The sequence below is a fragment of the Lepidochelys kempii genome, chromosome 20 (assembly GCF_965140265.1).
Source record: "Lepidochelys kempii isolate rLepKem1 chromosome 20, rLepKem1.hap2, whole genome shotgun sequence".
NCBI lineage: Eukaryota > Metazoa > Chordata > Testudines > Cheloniidae > Lepidochelys > Lepidochelys kempii.
In genome coordinates, this window is record NC_133275.1 from 20116564 (window position 1) to 20137140 (window position 20577).

At 57.0% G+C, this 20577-nt stretch overlaps 1 protein-coding gene across 1 annotated transcript in view; it reads right to left on the bottom strand.

The window, feature by feature from the left end:
* Positions 1-10170, bottom strand: part of ITGA5 (integrin subunit alpha 5) — a 69011-nt gene extending 58841 nt beyond the window's left edge. Inside the window, exon 1 of the mRNA XM_073318277.1 lies at positions 10043-10170. Coding sequence (XP_073174378.1) covers positions 10043-10155 — 113 coding nt within the window. The 5' untranslated portion in view covers positions 10156-10170. The remainder of the gene's footprint in view (positions 1-10042) is intronic.
* Positions 10171-20577: the final 10407 nt, after the last annotated feature.

A 20577-nucleotide genomic window follows, 5' to 3' on the forward strand; every position in this document is an offset into this window, starting at 1 on the left:
CCTGCTCCAGATGGCCCAGCCAGGGAGACTCACCCACTTGTTTTTTCTTCCTGAGGAAACAGTGGGGTGAAAGGGGCAGACCACAGCCAGCCCCTGCCCCCATCTTCCTCACATGGGAGCAACCCATGCACCACCCTCCCCACCGGGCCTGGCTGTGGGAGGATGTCTGGGCCAGCGACCCCTGGCGACCTCGGGGCACTGACACACAGCTGCGGAGGGCGAGGGGTACTGGGGGAATTACTCACCGCTGGCTGCATTCCTGGGACACTGATGCAATGGGCTCTGTGCACACATCTGGGGGCGGGAAGGGGGAGCCCAGGCTGCAGAGCAGGGAACGCTCTGTGCCAGAGAGCAGCAGCAGCCGCGGCCCCATGACTTCATGGAACCAAAATAGCCCAGGTGAACCTCACACCGCCCTCCAGTAGCGGCAGATAGGGCCAGCCCCCACGCAGTGCTAGGGGTGCTGTTCTGGAGTGAGCTGGTGGGGGCTCAGCAGGGGGTGCTATGCTGCAGGGAGTGGGGAGGAGGCTCAGCAGGGGGCGCTGTGCTGTGGGGAGAGAAGTGGGGATCAGTAGGGGGTGCTGCGCTTCAGGGAGTTGGTGGGGGCTCAGCAGGGGGCGCTGTGCTGCAGGGAGTGGGGAGGGGGCTCAGCAGGGGGCGCTGGGCTGCAGGGAGCGGATGGCGGCTCAGTAGGGGGCGCTCTCCCCTCTCAGTCAGTGCTGACCTCAATTCCCCAGCACGGTGTTAGGGGGCACTGTGCTGGAGGGAGTGGGGTGAGGCTCAGTACGGGGTGCTGTACTGCAGGGAGGGTGTGCGGGGGAGCATGTTGGGGCTGCACTCTGCGTCCAGGGCACTAGACGGGGCCTTGCTCACTGCCCTTGGGGCCAAAGCCCCTCGCCATGCTGCAGGGCTGCGCTGAGGGTGCTCGGCAGCCTGGGTGGGGGGGAGCGGTGCCCAGGCAGTGGCGGGGGGTGCAGGGCTTGGCAAAGCGGCAGGTCGATCAATACTGCTCAGGGTGACGGGGGGGCTCTCAACAAAGCCCCATTGAGGGAGCAAGGAGGCAGCTCAGCCTTCCACAGCCACACGGCTCAGGGGGCCAGGAGGGGAGATCAAAGGGGGCTGGGCACCTGGCACTTAGTTCACTGGGACCATGTTAGAGTCCCCAGCGCCACCCCCACAAGCCGCACCACAGCTCAGCAGGGCTAGAGCGGGGGGCGGGGAGAGGACTGGGAGCCAGGACAACGGGGTGGGGGTGGGGATGTGAGCTCAGAGCATGGGAAGCTCGGGGGGGGGGGGGGGGGACTTTGGGGCCCCCCAACAGGAGGGATGCATTCTTTGGGCTTAATCATTAGCAACTGGCAGTGGCTCTTCCATGCTCTGGTCCCAGCAGGCCTGGGGGTTCCTTGGGCAGCAGGGGCCTTATATGGACCTCGATTTATTGCCCTGGCTCAGTCTAGAAGAAGGGGTGGGCAAACATTTTGGCTTGAGGGCCACATCTGGGAATAGAAATTGTATGGGAGGCCTTGAACGCTCACAAAATTGGGGTTGGGGCACGGGAGGGGGTAAGGGTTCAGGCTGGGGGTGCAGCCGGGCCCATACACAGCACCCAGGACTCACTGCCACCCCCAGACCAGGGCTCCCCCTCTTTCCTGCCAGGGCCCTGGCTGTGGCAAGCAGGCCACCCCCCCCAGGCTGGGGGTTCCTGGCCGGGCAGCCCCAGAGCCACCCAGGCTGTGTGTTGGGGAGTTTGTGTTGCCCAGCTGAGCCTACAGGGTCCTGGTGCCACCCAGGCAGAGCAGGCTCGGACCCCTGCTCTCCGCAAGCAGTGCAGTAGTGGGGAGGGGACATCAGTCCTCGCCCCTGCCTGCTGGGGGGACAAGGCCTCCACCATGTCTCCCCCAGGAGTGGGATCTGAGCCTAGCCCCCACCACAGTTACATGCCAGCGACTACATCCTGCCCCTTCCTGGGGTAGGGCCAGAAATGAGTTCAGGGTGTGGGAGGGGGCTCTGAGCTGGGGTGGGGTAGTGGGGTGCAGGGGGGGAGGGAGGGGGCTCCAGCTGGGGGTGCAGGCTCTGCGGTGGGGCTGGGGATAAGGAGTTTGGGGTATAGGAGGTTGCTCTGGGCTGGGACCGAGGGGTTCAGAGGCTGAGAGGGTGGGGCAGGGGGTTGGGGCACAGGGAAAGGCTCAGGGGTGCAGACTCCAGGCGGCGCTTACCTCAAGCGGCTCCCAGAAGCAGAGGCATGTCCCTTCTCCAGCTCCTACACGGAGGTGCAGCCAGGTGGCTCTGTGTGCTGCCCTGTCCGCAGGCACCGCCCCTGCAGCTCCCATTGGCTGCAGTTCCCCGCCAATGGGAGCTGCAGGGGCAGCGCTTGGGGCAGGGGTAGCATGCAGAGCAGATGCCCCTGGCTGCCCCTACACCTAGGAGCCGGAGAGGGGCCATGCCACTGCTTCTGGGAGCTGTGTGGAGCGACCCCTGACCCTGCTCCCCAGCGGGAGCTCAAGGGCCGAATTAAAACGGTACCACCCTTCCCCCTCAAATGCCCCAGTCCTCCCCGCTCCCAAGCCCCCATCTCTATGCCTGCTGCCCCATCCCCACCCCTCATCTCCCGCAACCTTCCTGGCAGGAACAGCCCCACTGCTAAGGGGGAGTCCAGGCCTCCACAGTGACACCCCCCCCCCAGGGTCCATTCCCACGGGCTGGCCGGGTCTCCCAACCTGAAAGGGCCGGATCAGTGTCTCTGATCAGCAGGCGCCTGCTGGGTTCAAAGGCTTTTCTCACAGCCTGGGCCAGAGTTCAGCCCCAGGGTTCGTCTGGCCTGGCTCAGGGACAGAGTGAGAGCTCCCCCAGCCCAGGCCCCCTGCCCCGTACTGCTCCCAGCCTCCCAGCCCAGGGCCCCCCCCCCGTACTGCCCTCCTGCGCCACCCCTCACTGGGCTCTGGAGAAGCTTCTGGGTGCCTTGCTGGCCCCCTGGTCTCGGGGCCTCCCCTCACCGCCCCCAGGCCTGGCCCATACACAGCACCCAGGACTCACTGCCACCCCCAGACCAGGGCTCCCCCTCTTTCCTGCCAGGGCCCTGGCTGTGGCAAGCAGGCCACCCCCCCCAGGCTGGGGGTTCCTGGCCGGGCAGCCCCAGAGCCACCCAGGCTGTGTGTTGGGGAGTTTGTGTTGCCCAGCTGAGCCTACAGGGTCCTGGTGCCACCCAGGCAGAGCAGGCTCGGACCCCTGCTCTCCGCAAGCAGTGCAGTAGTGGGGAGGGGACATCAGTCCTCGCCCCTGCCTGCTGGGGGGACAAGGCCTCCACCATGTCTCCCCCAGGAGTGGGATCTGAGCCTAGCCCCCACCACAGTTACATGCCAGCGACTACATCCTGCCCCTTCCTGTTCCCCCTGCAGCCAAGTGGGAGGTGCTGTGTGTGTCACCGTGCAGCCCCCTGCTGGGCAGCATTACCATGGCCCTGCCATGTACCATAGCCCCCGTACTGCCACCACCAATGGGGATTCTCCAGCAGCTCATGGGCCAGGGCTGCAGCAACTGGAGGGGACCGGCTCTGCCTGTGATGCTCTGAGCTATTACCAGACAGGAAAGGCTGACTGTGAACAGAACAAGTTCCTGGTGGGGGAGGGGAGGATTTGGCCCACACCTCTGGGCTGCAGGGAGAGCCCCGAGTGCTCGGCTGTCTTGCAGATGTTTCCATACCACCGTGCCCTGGAGCAGTATCAATGGCGGGAAGGCGTCTCTAGTGGGAATTCTGGGGATAAGGGAGAAAGATCCCAACTTGATCAAATAATGTTGGGGGGGGGGTGCTGAGGGAGGAAATATGTGGGGGTTTGGGATGGGGGGTAGGAAATGGGGGTGGGGCGGGACGGAGGGGTAGGAGATTTGGGGGTTGTTGGGATGGGGTGTAGGAGACGGGGTGGGGTAGAGGGGTAAGGGATTTGGGGGGTGTTGGGGTAGGGGTGTAGCAGATGTGTGGGGTAGGGGAGATGATGTGGGGTTGCTGGCGTGGGGGGTTTAGGATTTGGGGTGTAGGGAATGGGGATGTGGTGGTGCAGGGGTGGGGATGGGGAGATGTTTGGTAGGGGAAATGTGGGGATGTTGGGGTGGGGGTAGGAGAGATGTGGGGGGTGTAGGAGATGGGGTGTAGGGGATGGGGAAGTGTAGGTGGTAGGAGATGTGGGGGTAGGGGAGATGTGGGGTGTTGGGGTGGGGGTAGGGGAGGTGGAGGGTGAGGGGATTATGAGGTGGGGGTGGGCAGGGCTGTACAGATGCTCATCTGGTTCAGGCATGGGGCTAGGGGTCAGGAGACCTGGGTTCAGGTCCCAGCCCTGCCCCAGCCCCACCTCCTGCAGGACTGTGGGCAGGACCGCTGGGGCCAGATTGTCCAAAGGGCTCAGCTCCCCTCTTCCAGGGGGATGCATGTGTGAAGGCCTCTAGCACTTAGTAAAGGAGTGACTCCATTGGTGGGCAGCAGTAGAAGGCTGTTATCCTCTGTGTGAGCCAGAGGGGGATGTGACACACTTAGCCAGTGTATTGCACACCTGCCCTGGGGAGCCAGGCCATCAAAAACTGGGGTCTGCTTGGCAACCCCATCTGAGGATTTGCTCCCCCTGGGGTTGTGGGGGTGATCTACGAGTACCTGATGCAGGGGGGGGGAGGGGAGGGGCTGGTCAGTGGGTGGCCAGTGCCCGGATGGGAGGGGAAGAGGGAGGGGGGTGTCAGGGATATGCCCAGCCCAGGTGCCGAAGCACCAGCAGCCAGGTGAAAACAATCCTGCCTGAAATCAGCCCCTGCCTGGCAGACACCCACCCAGCTAACCCTGGGCACCTGCCCCCACCGTCGCTGTGCACCTGCTGGAGGAGACTGAGGGGCAGGGGCTGGCCCCCACTGTGTTCCCCCAGAGACAGCCACAAAGGCTCCAGCCCAGAGCTGCTGGGGCTCAGGAAGCGTCAATGCAACAAAGTGAGGGGGAAACACAGGTCAGAGACAGCCAAGCTTCCTCATAGTTCAGCGGTGCCCCTCAATCCCGACCCGCAGCCCCTGCTACCCCAGCCCTGGGCTCCTCCCTCCCCCAACTCTGTTGGTGCCCCTCAATCCCGACCCGCAGCCCCTGCTACCCCAGCCCTGGGCTCCTCCCTCCCCCAACTCTGTTGGTGCCCCTCAATCCCGACCCGCAGCCCCTGCTACCCCAGCCCTGGGCTCCTCCCTCCCCCAACTCTGTTGGTGCCCCTCAATCCCGACCCGCAGCCCCTGCTACCCCAGCCCTGGGCTCCTCCCTCCCCCAACTCTGTTGGTGCCCCTCAATCCCGACCCGCAGCCCCTGCTACCCCAGCCCTGGGCTCCTCCCTCCCCCAACTCTGTTGGTGCCCCTCAATCCCGACCCGCAGCCCCTGCTACCCCAGCCCTGGGCTCCTCCCTCCCCCAGCTCTGTTGGTGCCCCTCAATCCCGACCCGCAGGCCCCTGCCAGCCAGTGAGCCAGTCATAAAAAAGAAGTGGGTCTCCTAACCTGAACTAAAGGCCCTGCTCCCCGATGAGAAGTGGGTAAATGTGACTGCCCCAGTGCTGCGAGCCCAGCTCTGGGCTCCCCCCACCTCAGTGACTGAATTTCTCCAGGGCTGCCCTGGGGACCGCCTGCTGGCACTGGGTCCAATGGGCCCGTGCACCTGGGATGAGAGCGAATCTGGCCTCAGCCAGGTCAGCCCCTCTGGGGGGCTCCTAATGAGCCTTGTGGTTGGAAAGAATCTGGACAGCAGGAGCTGCATGGCTGGAGTGTGATGTAATGAGAGGGTGTAGTGGAGGAAGAGCGAGGGGAGCTGGGAGAGGGGGAGGAGGGAAGGGAGGGGGAGCTGGGGGAGGGCGGGCAGGGGGACCTGAAGGGGAGGAGGAGGGAGGGAAGGGGGATCTGGGGGATGGGGAGGCAGGGCAGGGGGAGCTGGAGGAAGAGGGAGGGAGGGCAGGGGGAGCTGGGGGAAGGGGAAGAGAGGGGGAGGGGGAGGAGGAGGGAAGGGGGAGCCTCAGAGAGGTGGGCAGGGCTGATTTCTCTGCACAGCATTTCCCCTCCCTGTCTCTCTGCTCCAGCGCCCTGCATCCCTCCTCGCCCTGACACAATGGGCCCTTCCTTTGCTCCGGGGTCTGGGCTGTTCCCACTGTGAGGCTGCTGCCATCCCCTGAGTGGATTCTTCTGGGGATGCACCTTGCAGTCCCCAGTGTGGTGCAAGGGGGCGCTGTGCTGCAGGGAGCGAGGTGGGGGCTCAGCAGGGGGCGCTGTGCTGCAGAGAGCGAGGTGGGGGCTCAGCAGGGGGCGCTGTGCTGCAGGGAGTGGGGCAGGGGTGCAGTAGGGGGCGCTCTCCCCTCGCAGTCGCTGCTGACCCCAGTTTGGCACTAGGGGCATCAGATTTTCCCCTTGGCTGTAGATGCCTGGCCTGGGCCTCCCACAACACCTGGGCGTGGCAGCCTCACGTATGGAGCCACAAGTGGCTGGGGTGGCGACATTCCTCCCACGTGTGCAATGCGGGTGTGCTGGGGAGGGGTTTCTCTGCCGAGCCACATGGGGAGCTGCCTCTTTGCCCACTTCCCTGCGCCCTGGCCCCTGAGCCACGTCTGCCTTTGAGCCCACCGCTGGGTGAAACAACTGGGCCTAGAAATGGCTTTCCTTCCCCCAGCTGTTGAATTGCCCTGCTCGAACTCACAGCCCCGGGACACAGCGAGGCTAGAAATGAGGGTGTTGGCCCGGCTCCCACCGGCCATGGCCCTGGCGTATGGTGCCATGTCTGTTTGCAGAGGGGCTGCAGGAACATAAACAAAACACGACCAAAACAAAGCACTCCACCTCACCCAACACCCCTAGGGGAAGAGAGACTGAGTCACACAGGGGCACTGGGCCCATGGCTACCCGGGGACCCCTACGCAGCTTGCAGCAGCTGTACTGGATCGCTCCCCAGACTGCCCAGCACTCAGGTGGGGTGCAGCATTCCCAGGAGCTGCCCTCTCTGTGCAAATGCCACAGGCGGCTGCCACCCCCAGACTTGGGCCCTGGGCAGACTGGGCCCCTGGCCTGGCTGGGGCACAGACGGCTCCGAGCTGTGTTAGATAGGGCTTCGGCAACCGGATTCCCCCTGCCCAGCAGACAATGGGAGCGTTTCCTGCAGAGCCTGGCAAGGGAAGGGATGGGGACGGGTGGGAACAATGCGCTTGCTACGGGCATTTCCTGGCTGTTAATAACAGGCTGCAGGGGACACGGGGACAGGCAGCTCCTGATGTCCCTGGCAGTGGCGGTGGCTCTCACCAGGGCTGCTGGTCCAGGATCTGGTTGCGTTGTGATCAAGTTGCCCAGTCGGGCTGTGCCCCAGACATGACCAGGGCCCCATCTGTGGCTCACTCAGCCCCCCCACATGTCACAGGCAGCTTGTCATGGAGGAGTACGTGTTTCCCTGAGAGTCTGAGCCCAGGCTGCTGGGCTCTGGTACCAGGTCTGCAACTGCCCTGCAAGGTGAGCCAGGGGAGCCATGTGACTCAGTTTCCCCACTGGTAAATGGGGGACAGTTGCTGCCAAAGGGCTTTGAGAGACTCAGCTAAACCATGCTGCAAAGAGGAGAGGAGCCAGGAAACTGCCTGGGGTGCCTACAGGCCAGCTTGTCCGTCCATCAGTCTCTGTGTCTCTCCTGGGCTCTGTCTCCCTCTAACTGTGACAGCCCTGTCGCCAGGATCAAAGCCAAGGTGCCGGCGACACAGTGACAGACGGGTCATGTCTGTGCAGGGAGGGCAGTGGGTCTGGGATGGCCGGGTTCCATGGGGCAGGGGCATTTCACGGCATCTTTCGAGGAAGCCCCCCTGCTGGGCACAGCCCTCGCTTGGCTGGGCCCCGGCCAGAGGCTCTTTAACCTTTGTTTGATCCAGCCATACAAACAGCAGGAAGCAGCCCCCCCTCCCTCCCCGCCCCCACTGCTCCACTCCCCGCATCCCCAACCTTATCAGCCTGCCCAGCCCTGCACTAGCCCTGCAGAAACAGGTGTGGCCGGGTCCTTGTCCGCACTAGGAGTCGGCTTGTGGACCAGAGGGGTCAGATGAAGATGCTGGGGAAGGGGGCCAAGGGGTTCAGAGGGGTTGGATGCGGTGCCAGTGGGTCAAGGGATGCAGCGGGTTGGATGAGGGGACCAGGGAGCCATGGGGTGCAGGGGGTTGGATGAAGGTGCTTGGGGAGGGGGGTCAAGGGGTTCAGAGGGGTTGGATGTGGTGCCAGGGGTTTATGGGGTACAGAGAGGTTGGATGAGGGTGCTGGGGGACCATGGAGTACAGGGAGGTTGGATGTGGGTGCTGGGGAGCCATGGGGTACAGGGGGGTTGGATGAGGGTGCTGGGGTGCCATGGGGTGCAGGAGGGTTGGATGAGGGTGCCAGGGGACACAGGGTGCAGGGGGTTGCATGTGGGTGCCGGGAGCCGGGTGGTGCAGGAGGGCTGGATGAGAGTGCTGGGGGGCTGTGGGATACAGGATGTTTGGATGAGGGTGCTGGGGGGCCATGGGATGCTTGGAGCTAGGGACATCCTGCTGTCCTAGGAGTGGCCCCAATGGTTACCCAGCACATGGGGTGGGTAGAGTGGGGTGCTCAGAGCAATCTCGGGAAGCCAGGCCGTATCGTCTGGTGGGCAAGGCCCACTGCGAGCCAGCTCTGTTGCTATCCCTCGGGCAAAGCCCTTCCCCAGCGTTTGCCCACCCTGCTGGCTGGGGCAGTGAGAGGTGCTGGGCTGCGTCCGAGCCAGGGCCTGCTGCCCTGAGCTCTCTGACCAGGGGTCTGTGCCCCCCAGCCTGTCATGCCCATTAGGATGGATGTAGGACTCAGTGTCCCCAGGGGCCAGGATCCTGGTTCCAGGGCCTGGGGGGGTCACACTGTGCTGGGCACAGCGGGATGCCAGGCAGCAGTGCTGGCTGCAGGCCATGTGGGAGCCGGGGGCCAGACACAGTGGTTGCTGCTATGCTCAGCTCTCCTATAACAGCTCCTCACAGGAACCTCAGAGCTGGGGCTGGAGCTGACCTGGTCCCGCTGCTCAGTATGACGTGGGCAGGGGGGGAGCTGCAGCCAAAGGAAACAAGCACAGGAGAACCCCCCCCACAAGGAGCTCCTGCAGGCCCGGCTAATTATGGCCATATCCCTGGCCTGTGTTTACAAAGAGTTTCCTTTGAGTCATTGCAGCCGGAGCAGAGCGCGGTGGCAGGATCCAGGCCCCGGCCATGCCAATCACAGCGGCTGACTCACTGCTCCTGGCGCAGGCCCTATATAGCCATGGCGGGAAGCTGGTGGGGGGCAGCGCGGCCCCCAGATAAGGACCTCACGTCACCAGCAGCTATGACTGGAGGTGACTTGTCCTCCTGCAGCCACGCGCCGGCCGGCCAGAAGGCAGGATGTGCATAGGGTGGGGGTGGCGAGGGTGACCCAGGGGCTGGATCAGCCGGCTCCAGGGGGAGTGACATGGGAGATCTGTCTGCATGTGGCGGCCCACAGTGCTGGGAATGCCTTGAGGGCCAGGGGGGCCGAGCCCCACGGCTCCACAGGGCTGCAGAGCCTCCAGAAGCCAGGCTGTCTTTTTGTGACAGGGGCTCACGGCACTCTGCGGGGCAGAGGGTTGCACATGTAGGAGCATGTACACACTGAGCACACGCGTGTGCAGAGCATGGGCCCACCCCAGGGAGTCTCTTGCAAAAATGACCCATCCCTCTCCCGAGGAAGATCTCATCCCCATTGTGCAGAGGGGGGCTGGGGCGCAGGAGGTGAAAGGACTCACCCCAGGGAACACAGGGAATTGGTGGAAGAATGGGAATAGAGCCGAGGCATCCGGGCTCCCATCCTGGCATGCTGAGCTCCTTGGCTCACCCATGAAGGGGAGCACAGGGACACACGAGCCAGCTCAGAGAGGGCAGCAGCCGATGCCAGGCCCTTGCTGGCAGTGTGGAAATGCCAGGCTTGCTGTTCTGGCCAGGCTTTTCCACTTCCGGCTTCCCCTCCCGGCTCTGGGAAGCACCATCGCCCCAGGGGAAGCCTGGTCTTACCCAATTCCCAGCCCAGGCACTGGGACCAGAGGCGGAGAGAAGACTCCAGGTGTTTGGAGACACATCTCAGGGCCAGGAGCCTGATCAGTCACTAGTATCTCTGTAATGCCCATGGCGCTTTGCCCCTCTCCCGGAAAGGCGCTTTGGGGCTGCAGGTCCCCAGCCTGGGGAGCAGAATGTTACTTTGTCACATCAAGCCCTGGCCAGGAGCTCCAAGGCTGCACTGTGCTGGTGCTCGGCTGCCGGCTCACGGGCCTGGAACAGATTCTGCTCTTGCTTTTCTTTGCCTTCTGTGCAACTGCTGGCTTTTCTACCAGCTGGCACTGCCTTGGGGGCCCTGACTGCCGCCACATCCATTCCCGGAGTGCTGCATCTTTGCCCTGCTGTTCTGTCCCGTGCCTCAGGCCTTCCCCATCTCGCTGACCCCATCGCCACCCTGCTCCTCAGGGCAAAGTCAAGTCCGTCTCGCTCAGGGACACCTCCCTGGGGCCTGGTTAGCTGTCTGAGAGTTCAGCTGCTAATTAGCTGATCATTAACAGATCAAATCCATCCGCCTGCCCCCTGGCTTGCTCTGGGGCATCGCTATTCATTAGCTGAGCCATGGCCAAGAGCTCAGCAAGATTCCAGGGGCCTCAGTAGGTAGGTCTGGAGAATACCCATTGCTGGAGCCTTTGAGAGAGGCAGCTGGTCACTCACTGTGAGGGGTCAGGAGGAGCCCTCTGTGGGGAGCAGATCACTGCACACCTGCTGCTGTGTGGCTCTTACACTGCCGATCTGCAGCAGCTGGTGATGGGCAGCGGAGACTGTGTGGCCCTAGTGGAGAAAGAACTCACCTAGAGCTCAGGAGACGTGAGTTCAAATCCTGGCTCTGCTACTAGCTTGCTGGATGATCCTGGGCAAGTCACTTCCTTGCCCTCTGACTCAGCTTCCTCATCTGTAAACCAGTGGCGACCATAGTGACATCCTGGGTAAAACAGCGATTTATTGATGAAGGGCAGAGCCCCATGGCTGTGCAACAGGACACAGCAGGCAGGGAGGTCCAGGACCCCTGACCTTGTGGCACAGCTTCTGAGGGAGGCCAAGGCTTTCCCTGGGATGCTCTGCTTTGAGGCTCAGTCTGGAGGGAGTTAGAATCTGTCAAGCCCTTTCTGGCCTGTCAGGGACCCCGTCTCCCATGCCCTGGAGTCAGTTCTGGCTCTCCCCCTCACATGGGGATGATGGGGGCACACGGGGTCTGGGCCTGCAGTCTTTGGCTTTGGTGTTTGCACTGATCGTCCCTGAGATGCTAAACACACGTGCCCCACCCGTCTCAGCAGGCAGACAGGGCTGGACGAGGCCTGGGGGTGACTGTGCCACCCCTCCATTAGCAAACAGCTCAGAAGAGACCCTCCTAACTATGGGTAACCGTCACCTCATTTATGGCGCGGGCTGGCTGAGAGAGGCAGGGGGCCTTTTCCCTCTAGGGTGCTCGCTCCGATCCGGCCCCAGGATGCGGGGACTGGCTGGCCCAGGGGGGGTGGGGAACGGGACACAGAACCTTCCCCTCTGGGGCACTGGTTCACGCATAGCCCAAGCTGAGAGTGACTGAAAGATGTTTCCACCTGGTGGCAGGAATTAGCGGCTCCATCTAGGGCGCAGCTGGCCCATACCCACCTGCCAGGCGTGCCCCATCGGTATCTGCGACCCTGGGGAGAGAGGTCAGATCAGAATCCCTTGGCACATATGCATGTGGCAAACCCTGCTGTCCCCAAAGTTCCCAGGCACCAGAACCCCTGTGCCGGGAGCAGGGGAAGGGTCTCTGGCCACTTGGCTTTGCTGTTGTTGGTTGCTTAGAGTCCCTAGAAAACAGATCCCTCCATATGCCCCCCCACCCCCACCCCCCCGGAGCTGCCTGCTGCCCCGTGCATCAAACACCCACTGCCTTTACCATACAAGTCCAGGAATGTGTGATTCCCTTCCCCTCCTTAGTCAGTGGAACATCCAGAGCTCAGGGCAGGAGCAGCCCGACCATTACTCAGCACTGCGTGGGGCCGGGGGAGGGAAGATTTAGCTGGCTTACCAGCACCGGCACTTCCCTTCCCCCGCTGTTCACTCCCCCCCACCAACACCCCCGTAAGGAGCCAAGACATACAGGCCACAGCACAGCTGAAGGGGCAATGCTGGGCAGCATTTCACAGCTTCCAACCACTGCACAGAGAGCACAAGGGCAGACACCAGGGTGAGGGATGCAGGCTGGGTAGAGAGACACATAGGTGATGGGTGTGAGTAGGGATAGGTAGATAGATAGATAGATAGATTAGATAATGGGTGTGTACGGGAATAGATAGATAGATAATGTGTGTTCATGGGGACAGACAGATGCCTCCTCACAACCCCTTTATAATTGGTCATTATCATTATCCCCATTTTACAGATGGGGAAACAGAGGCTCCGAGCAGGGCTGGGACTTGCCCAAGGCCACCCTGCAAGCTGGTGGCAGAGATGGATCAGCCTGGCTGCCAGTCGTGTGCTCAAACCATTTCCCCGTTTCTAGGTCAGGGGACCTGTCTCGCTGTGATAATCCTCTCTTTGTTTTCTACAGCCCGTTACCCCCCCAAGGCTCCCAAAGAAGCAGACAGGCTGTATTTACAGAGGAATCTCCTATCTCCTCTCACCTCTCACTGAAATGCTGCCACCTCTGGGGTGGGACACAGCAGCTGTTTGACAGCACACAGCAACAGCACAGTTTAGGACAGGAAATGAAGGAGCCCTGTACCCCAGGGGAGATCTGGAGGTGGAATGTGATGACCCAAGCTGGCCGGAGGTCAAGCTCCTGGTGCTCGCACCCGACATTGTCCAAAAGCCCCAGGATATTTGAATAATGCCAAGGCCAGAACCTCAGGTGGCAGCTCATGCCAGCAGCACAGCACAGCGTCCCCAGCAGTGGGCTGGAGAGGTGACTGGTTACCCAAGCAAAGGGAATTCTGTGCCAGGAATGGACTCCCCAGGGTTTCTCTGCCCAGTGCTCTTCGGAGGCCTGCACTCCATGGCCTCTGCCTGCCCCCAGGGACCGTCTGGGCACAGCCACCCCCAGGGACCGGGTCACTGTGGGCAGTTAATGACCCTGGCATCTCAGCGCTGCTCAGAGCTGGTGCCCAGCCTGTGATCAGCGCTGGGTGCATGGCTGTTATCCTCAGCACTGGCGGAGACACTGCGGGTTGCTCTGTGGCTTGTGGGGAGCCCGCAGACTCCTGCAGAGCTGCACTTAGAGTGCAGAGTGGCTTGTTTCCTAGCACCCAGCAGCCACTAGTCAGTGCTGGGGACGTCCTCCCAGAGCCGGGCAGGATCCTATTTATACTGAGGGTCCCAGGAAGCCCGACCCGGAGCGACCCAAGGAAGTTCCATGTTCCTCCAGCCCCCACAACACTTGGGCTGGGGGGCTCCAGGCCTGGACAGACCTTGGCTGCTGAGTGAGACCTTCTGGGCTGCTCTGGGGCCTGCGGCTCAAGGTGAGATCCTGGGGTTCCTGCTCCATCAAACAGCCCAGTGGTCGGGACAAGACCATCACCCCCCACTCTCCTCCCCACCCTGTACATCCCTTCCATCCCCCAAACTCACCTCACCCGGAGACCCCCAGCCACCTATCCCACCCGCCCCCTGATCTGCCCCGGTGCCCCTGTAGCTGCGGTGGAGCCAATCAGTGTCACGGAGTGTGGAGGAGTCCGGGGCCTGCACCCCTCTTCCTGGGAATCACTGTGACTCTCAGCCAGCCAGTAAAACAGAAGGTTTATTGGACAATAGGAACACAGTCTAAAACAGAGCTTGTGGATACAACCAGGACCCCTCAGTCAAGTCCTTCTAGGGGAGCAGGGAGCTTAGACCCCAGCCCTGGGGTTCCCTGCGTTCCAGCACCCAGCACCAAACTGAAACCAAAACCCCTCCCCAGCAGGCTGTCTCCTGCAGCCTTTTCCACATTCCCGGGCAGAGGTGTTACCTCCCCCTCCCCCTCCTGGCTCAGGTTACAGGCTCCCAGGTGTCCCATCCCCAGTGAAACTCCACTGCCACATTCCCAGGTCAACACTCCCCCCTCCCTGCTGCGTCACACTCAGCTAGCAGCAGTGCCCACGTGGCAGGTGATGGCTGGATGTGCAGAGACTGTGGGGGCCCCAGTCCAACAGGATGGGCACCCATGGCACTGGGATGGGGTTAGAGCCCATTGTTTCCCAGTCCACATCCAGCACACTGACCCTCATCCCCAGCTGGGCTCAGCCCTGGACAGGGATGGGGGCTGAGGGCGGCTGGGGGTTGAGGAGGGGACTGGGAACAGCCCTGGGCCGGGGAAGAGGCTGAAGGTGCCCTGAGCTGTGACTGGGATCCTAGTGGGGAGCCAGCTATGGTCACTCAATTAGGGTGAACTGCAAAGAATGGGGGTAGCCAAACCCCAAAAAGCTGGTGAATATTTCAATACATAGATTTACTAAGCCAGTATAAAACAGCTTCTTTATTACCTTACTGGTTACTCAGAAGTCCAAACAGCACGGTTCCTTTAAAGTGATCCAGCCTCAGGCCTCCATCCACATACCCATGTCAGATATGATGAAAATTTCTGTAAATCTTATTTCATCATATAAAAGAAAAGGTTCTAGCAATCCCAAAGGATCGGACACATGACCTCCCAGGTTAATGAATGTTTCAGATCTTACCCAAATACATGCTACAGACAATTCTTATTCACTAAACTAAAATTTATTAAAAAATGAAAGAGAGAGAGTCTGGTTAAAAGATCAATACACATACAGACATGAGTTCAATTTGTTGAGGTTCAGATTCACAGCAGAGATGGTGAGCTTTGTAGTTGCAAAGAGTTCCTTTAGAATTCAGTTCATAGGTTTCAGAGTAACAGCCGTGTTAGTCTGTATTCGCAAAAAGAAAAGGAGTACTTGTGGCACTTTAATGTCCAAATCTCATATTCAGGGCATGCCAGCATAACTGGGACCTCAGTCTTGCGACTCAAACTTCCCCTGATGAAGTCTAAGCAGATTTGAGATGACAGAATCAGGCCCCAAGGAACTTTTATACAATTTCATGTCCTCTTTGACAAGTTGGGATTTCCCAGGGAACAAAAGGTAATTAGGATGACTTTGAAGGAGGTCCATCACTGGTACTTAGCCATACAAATTAACATAAGGCCATTTGCTTTTTCCTCCACCATTCACAGTACATTTCAAAGAGAGATGAATTCCGAGATATCCCATGTTTGCAATTCATTTAAATGCTAGGATCTTCTTTTGACCTCTGAATTATCAGAATACAGCATAGACAGGGACTGTTGATTACATTGTGGACCCTACTCATACATATGTAAATACACAAAAATACAAATATTATCTTCCCACATATCTTTTGTGGGTTATTTATTTTGCAGGATGTTTAACCCGTTCTAGCCATGTGTCACACCCCCAACGCGAGACTGGTGTGGAAGGGCGAAATTACAGCTCCCAGATACACTTTAAGGACCTTTCAACATTGATATGAGCTGTGTTTACATTGAATTCTTTGTACGGCCAAATTATTGATGCATGCTTTGGCCCCAGCCAAAAACATAGTACATAGTTTGTGAAACACTTTAGTGACTCCAGGGTTTGGTCTATGTGTTGACTTAACGTAGCCATTAATATTTTTCAAAAAGAGAACTTACTCTGGCATTCAGCCATGAAGGCTGTGAGCTGTTGTACCTCAGTTTCCCTTTGTGCACAGCAGTTCAAGCTTGCAGTGGTTTTTCTACTGTGGAAAGTTTTAGAAATGTATCTATGCATTAGCTGTAAAACCTTAACATTATTAGGCTTCTTAATACAAAGTGTGTTTTTATTGAACCAAACAGCATTGTACATTTTTACAGTTCTTGGTATCAGCACCACAGTCACAAAAGTTAACATTTGTATTAACATTAACATTAAATTCATTGCAGTTGTACATTCACAATAATTTTTGTCATGCCACGCCTTTGGCGATAGATGGGACACATATTCCAATTCTGGCACCAGACCACCTAGTTTCCAAGTACATAAATCAGAAGGGGTATTTCTCTATGGTTCTCCAGGTGCTTGTGGATCACCGTGGGCATTTCATGGACATCAACGCAGGCTGGTCCGGAAAGGTGCATCACGCATGCATCTTTCAGAACACAGGCCTGTCCAGGAAGTTGTGAGCTGGGACTTTCTTCCCAGACCAGAAGATCATCGTAGGGGAAGTTGAAATGCCCATTGTGATCCTTGGAGACCCTGCTTACCCTTTAATGCCATGGCTCATGAAACCCTACACAGGGAGCTTTGACAACAGCAAGGAGCAGTTCAACAACATGCTGAGTCAGTGCAGAATGACTGTTGAGTGTGCTTTTGGCCGTTTAAAGGGCTGCTGGCGCTGTCCGTATGGGAAGCTGGACCTGGCCGATGACAACATCCCTACGGTTATAGCCGCGTGCTATACCTTCCATAACATTTGTGGAGCGAAGGGTGAAAGCTTCACTCAGGCATGGATCATGGAGGTTCAACACCTGGAGGTTGAATTAGAAAAGCCAGAGACTAGCGCTATTAGAGGGGCCAAGCGCAGGGCTGTAAGGATTAGGGATGCCTTGAGGGAGCAATTCGATGCTGAAAGCCACAAGTAATGTTTGGTGTCCTGCATGGGAGTGAAGTGCAGTGGCTCCAGTGCTAGTAGGCATCTGTGTTTGCTACGTACGATGCACTGACTTGCAGTGCCTCTTGCTTTCCTGGGCTATGGTATCTTTTACTTAATGCAATAAAGAATGTTTTCAAAGCCAAAAAATTCATTTATTGAAAAGAAACATAACTGCTGGGGAAACAGAAAGGGCATGACACATCTGTACTGTGTGGGAGGAGGGAAAGGGGCGGGGTGGGGAACGGGACAATCACAGATTGGCATATGTCCTGTTATCATACTCAGCCTTCCTGTCTGGAGTGCTGCGCAATGAGTGCTGCACTTCAGACTGGCTAACATGCGTGGTGATGGGGGTTGAGTGCAGTGGGTCAGGGTCGTAGTTTGCAGGGCTGGGTGGTGAAGCTACAGGTGTTGGAAGCAGCTGTTGGTGGTACGAAACCACATGTTGGAGGAAGTGGGATGGTGGTGACATGGGAACACAAAGGAAAGAATTTTTGGACAAGGGCTGCAGGGGGCGGTGGGCACAGATCTGCTCTGTCTGCAGTGCTATGAGCACCTGTATCGAGTCCGCTTGGCGCTCCATAATGCTTATGAGCTGCTCCGTGCTTTGGTGCCGGCAATCTGCGTTCTGTTGGTGCCTTTCAGTCTCCCGCCATTCCTGCGCTTTTTGATTTTCATTAAGGGACCGCTGCATGACTCCAGCCAGGGTGCAGCAAGCTTTATGCTTCTTGTGGAAGTGGATTACCACAGCTGTGGAGTCTGAGTGCTCTGCGTGCCTTGCCAATGTGGACACCTCAGGAGTTAGGGCGCCTGGGTCTGATTTAATGCACTCTAACTTGCAAGTGTAGACAAGGCCTAAGGGTGAGAGTTTGCCTGCTCTCCCCTGCATCCTGGTGAGTTCAGTTATAAAGCTGTTCTGCTCTGAAAAACCCGTAACCAAGTCTTTCCTCAGCACCTGAGTCACAGACTGCTCACTCAAAGAATCAATATGGAGACTCTCCTGTCCCAACAACATTGTCTTCCCAACCAGCTGGTCCAGCACAGCCACTTGGTCATAGGGCCATTCAAATTCCCTAACAATTTTCATTCCATCTAAAACTTCTCAAAGTGATCCACGCTGGGCCTTTCCAAAGCAAAGTTGGTGGATCTGTACACCTCAGAAAGACTCTGGCAGTTAGGAACTGAAACAAGACTCCCAAACAAACTGTTGCTTTCTCTATACAGTGATTCACCCTGAGTTGACTCAATCAAATCACTTCCACACCCATCAGTTGCAGCAAACTGCTTGCAAAAAGCACCCTGAAGATTTTCCTCTTCAGGAATCTTTCTAAACAACAACCCATTTTTCACAGAAATTCTGCCCTTACCCTTTTCACCTACGGCTTGCTCTAAAGGAACATTTTCCTGAGCAACAACAGACTCTTCCTGGGTTTTCCTTAAATCCAGAATCACCTCTGTCCCATCAGGAGGATTTTCACAAAATCCCCTTTCAGGTAAATTGCTAGACTTCATAGTCACAAGAGTAGAAGCATTCTCTTCCTTGTTACAAGTTTCCATACTGTCAGTGGGTAACATAGTCAAATTACCTTCATGCTTTCCTTGTGCCCTGGCAATGATATCATATCTTTACCCAGGTTTCAGAGTAACAGCCGTGTTAGTCTGTATTCGCAAAAAGAAAAGGAGGACTTGTGGCACCTTAGAGACTAACCAATTTATTAGAGCATGAGCTTTCGTGAGCTACAGCTCACTTCCTCAGATGCATATCGTGGAAACTGCAGCAGGCTTTATATATACACAGAGAATATGAAACAATACCTATTCCCACCCCACTGTCCTGCTGGTAATAGCTTATCTAAAGTGATTTCCAGCACAAATCCAGGTTTTCTCACCCTCCACCCCCCCACACAAATTCACTCTCCTGCTGGTGATAGCCCATCTTTACCCAGTCACACACTAGCAACAGGCAAAATAGAAGCACCTGAATCACTTGGTCTCTAGGAGCTATTTATGACATTAACTGGATGCAACCTAGTTACAATGTCATCATCCCTAGCAGACACAAATTTAGGACCACTTCCTTCCTGGGCTTTAGTTGTATCCAGAATCAACTCTGGGTCAATTGATAAATTTTCAAACATCATAGGCTGACAGGCTTTTTCTGTCTGCTTTACAGACAGAAAAGAGCTGGAGAAACATTCCCCTTTAACAGACAAACAGCTTGGAATATTCTTTCCCTTGTCCCAGCACACATGGCTGTTCACGGACAATTGATTGGAGACTGGAGTAGTTCCCTTCATAGGCAAGTCATTACCCCTAACTGCGACAGGAGAGTGAATTTGTGGGGGGGGGTGGAGGGTGAGAAAACCTGGATTTGTGCTGGAAATGGCCCACCTGATGATCACTTTAGATAAGCTATTACCAGCAGGACAGTGGGGTGGGAGGAGGTATTGTTTCATATTCTCTGTGTATATATAAAGCCTGCTGCAGTTTCCACGATATGCATCTGAGGAAGTGAGCTGTAGCTCACGAAAGCTCATGCTCTAATGAATTGGTTAGTCTCTAAGGTGCCACAAGTCCTCCTTTTCTATTTCCTTCACTGTCACAATTATTCACACTGGTAACAGGTAAGGTGTAGGGATACTCATGTTCCACTAACCTTGCCTTCCCAAACTGCTGATTAGACAACGCCATCAGCCCAGACGTCTGCCTAGGCTCATCTAAACTTTCTTTGCCTTTCCCTCCCTTACCAGAGACACTGCTGTTTTCCACAAATAGTGTCTTATTACACCGAGCTTCTTTAAGAACATCACTTTTACCTGGATGAGGTTAACCTTCCCAAGCTTTACTAACCAACAATCCATCACTCACCAAGACTGTCCCCCTTCCTTCCTCAGTTAGGGCTTAACCTGATCACCAATTTTTATTTGCTCTAGAGAAACATGTTCCTGAGCCTTATCTAATGCCAGATTCACTTCTGAGATACCAGACAGACACTAAGAAATTTCTTCCACATATGCACTGCTTCTTTGCACAGATAAACAGCTATTTTCCTCAGACAAACATTTGGAGAAACCCTCCGTAGGCAAATCCTTGTCCCTAGTAGACACAGGTTCAGGATTATTTCTTTCCTGTGGCTGGTTTATATCATCAACTTGACTGAACAAAGCTTTAATATCATCCCCAATCAAAAGATCGCTAGGTAATAACTTTCTTACACCAGCTATAATATGTTTAACACCATTCCATTCAAGATGGATTCTAGCTAAAGGCACACTTAGTAAACTCATAGAGGATTACAATATTCACAGTCTTATTTGGTAAATAATCTTCCTTTTTGACAAGATCTGCTTTACAAGAGTGATGTTAGAAGCTGTACGTGACATTCTATACCTTGGGGAGCGTCCTGTAACCCCCATATTCCTCATTTTCATATATTTGTGATCTTACATATAAAGCAAGCCTTGTAAGGTTATGATCTGCTGTTATGATTCTCTATCCATAGATGTGTATCAATAATGCATATGAAGTTATGAGAATTGTGTTGTATGGTGGTCACTAAAACATGCTGCAAGTTGGGGAATCAGCCAGATATTAGCTCCCCAGAGGCAACAGCAAGGAAAGTAGCCAAAGCCCTGGTGGGGTGTCAAACAACCCATCAACAGCCTTTGTCCAGCAAGGGAGCTAAAATTCAATGATTCATCTGCATGAGAACACACCAGGGGAATTGCTCAACCTTGCTTGGAGAGACTCAGCAATGCCCCCCAGACATGCCTGGACTTGTGCTCCCCAAGCACATGGACTGAGGGTATAAAATAGGCAGAGTGGACACATACTGGGCCCTTCTCCTGCCCCCACCTTCGCTGCAAGCAACTAAGACA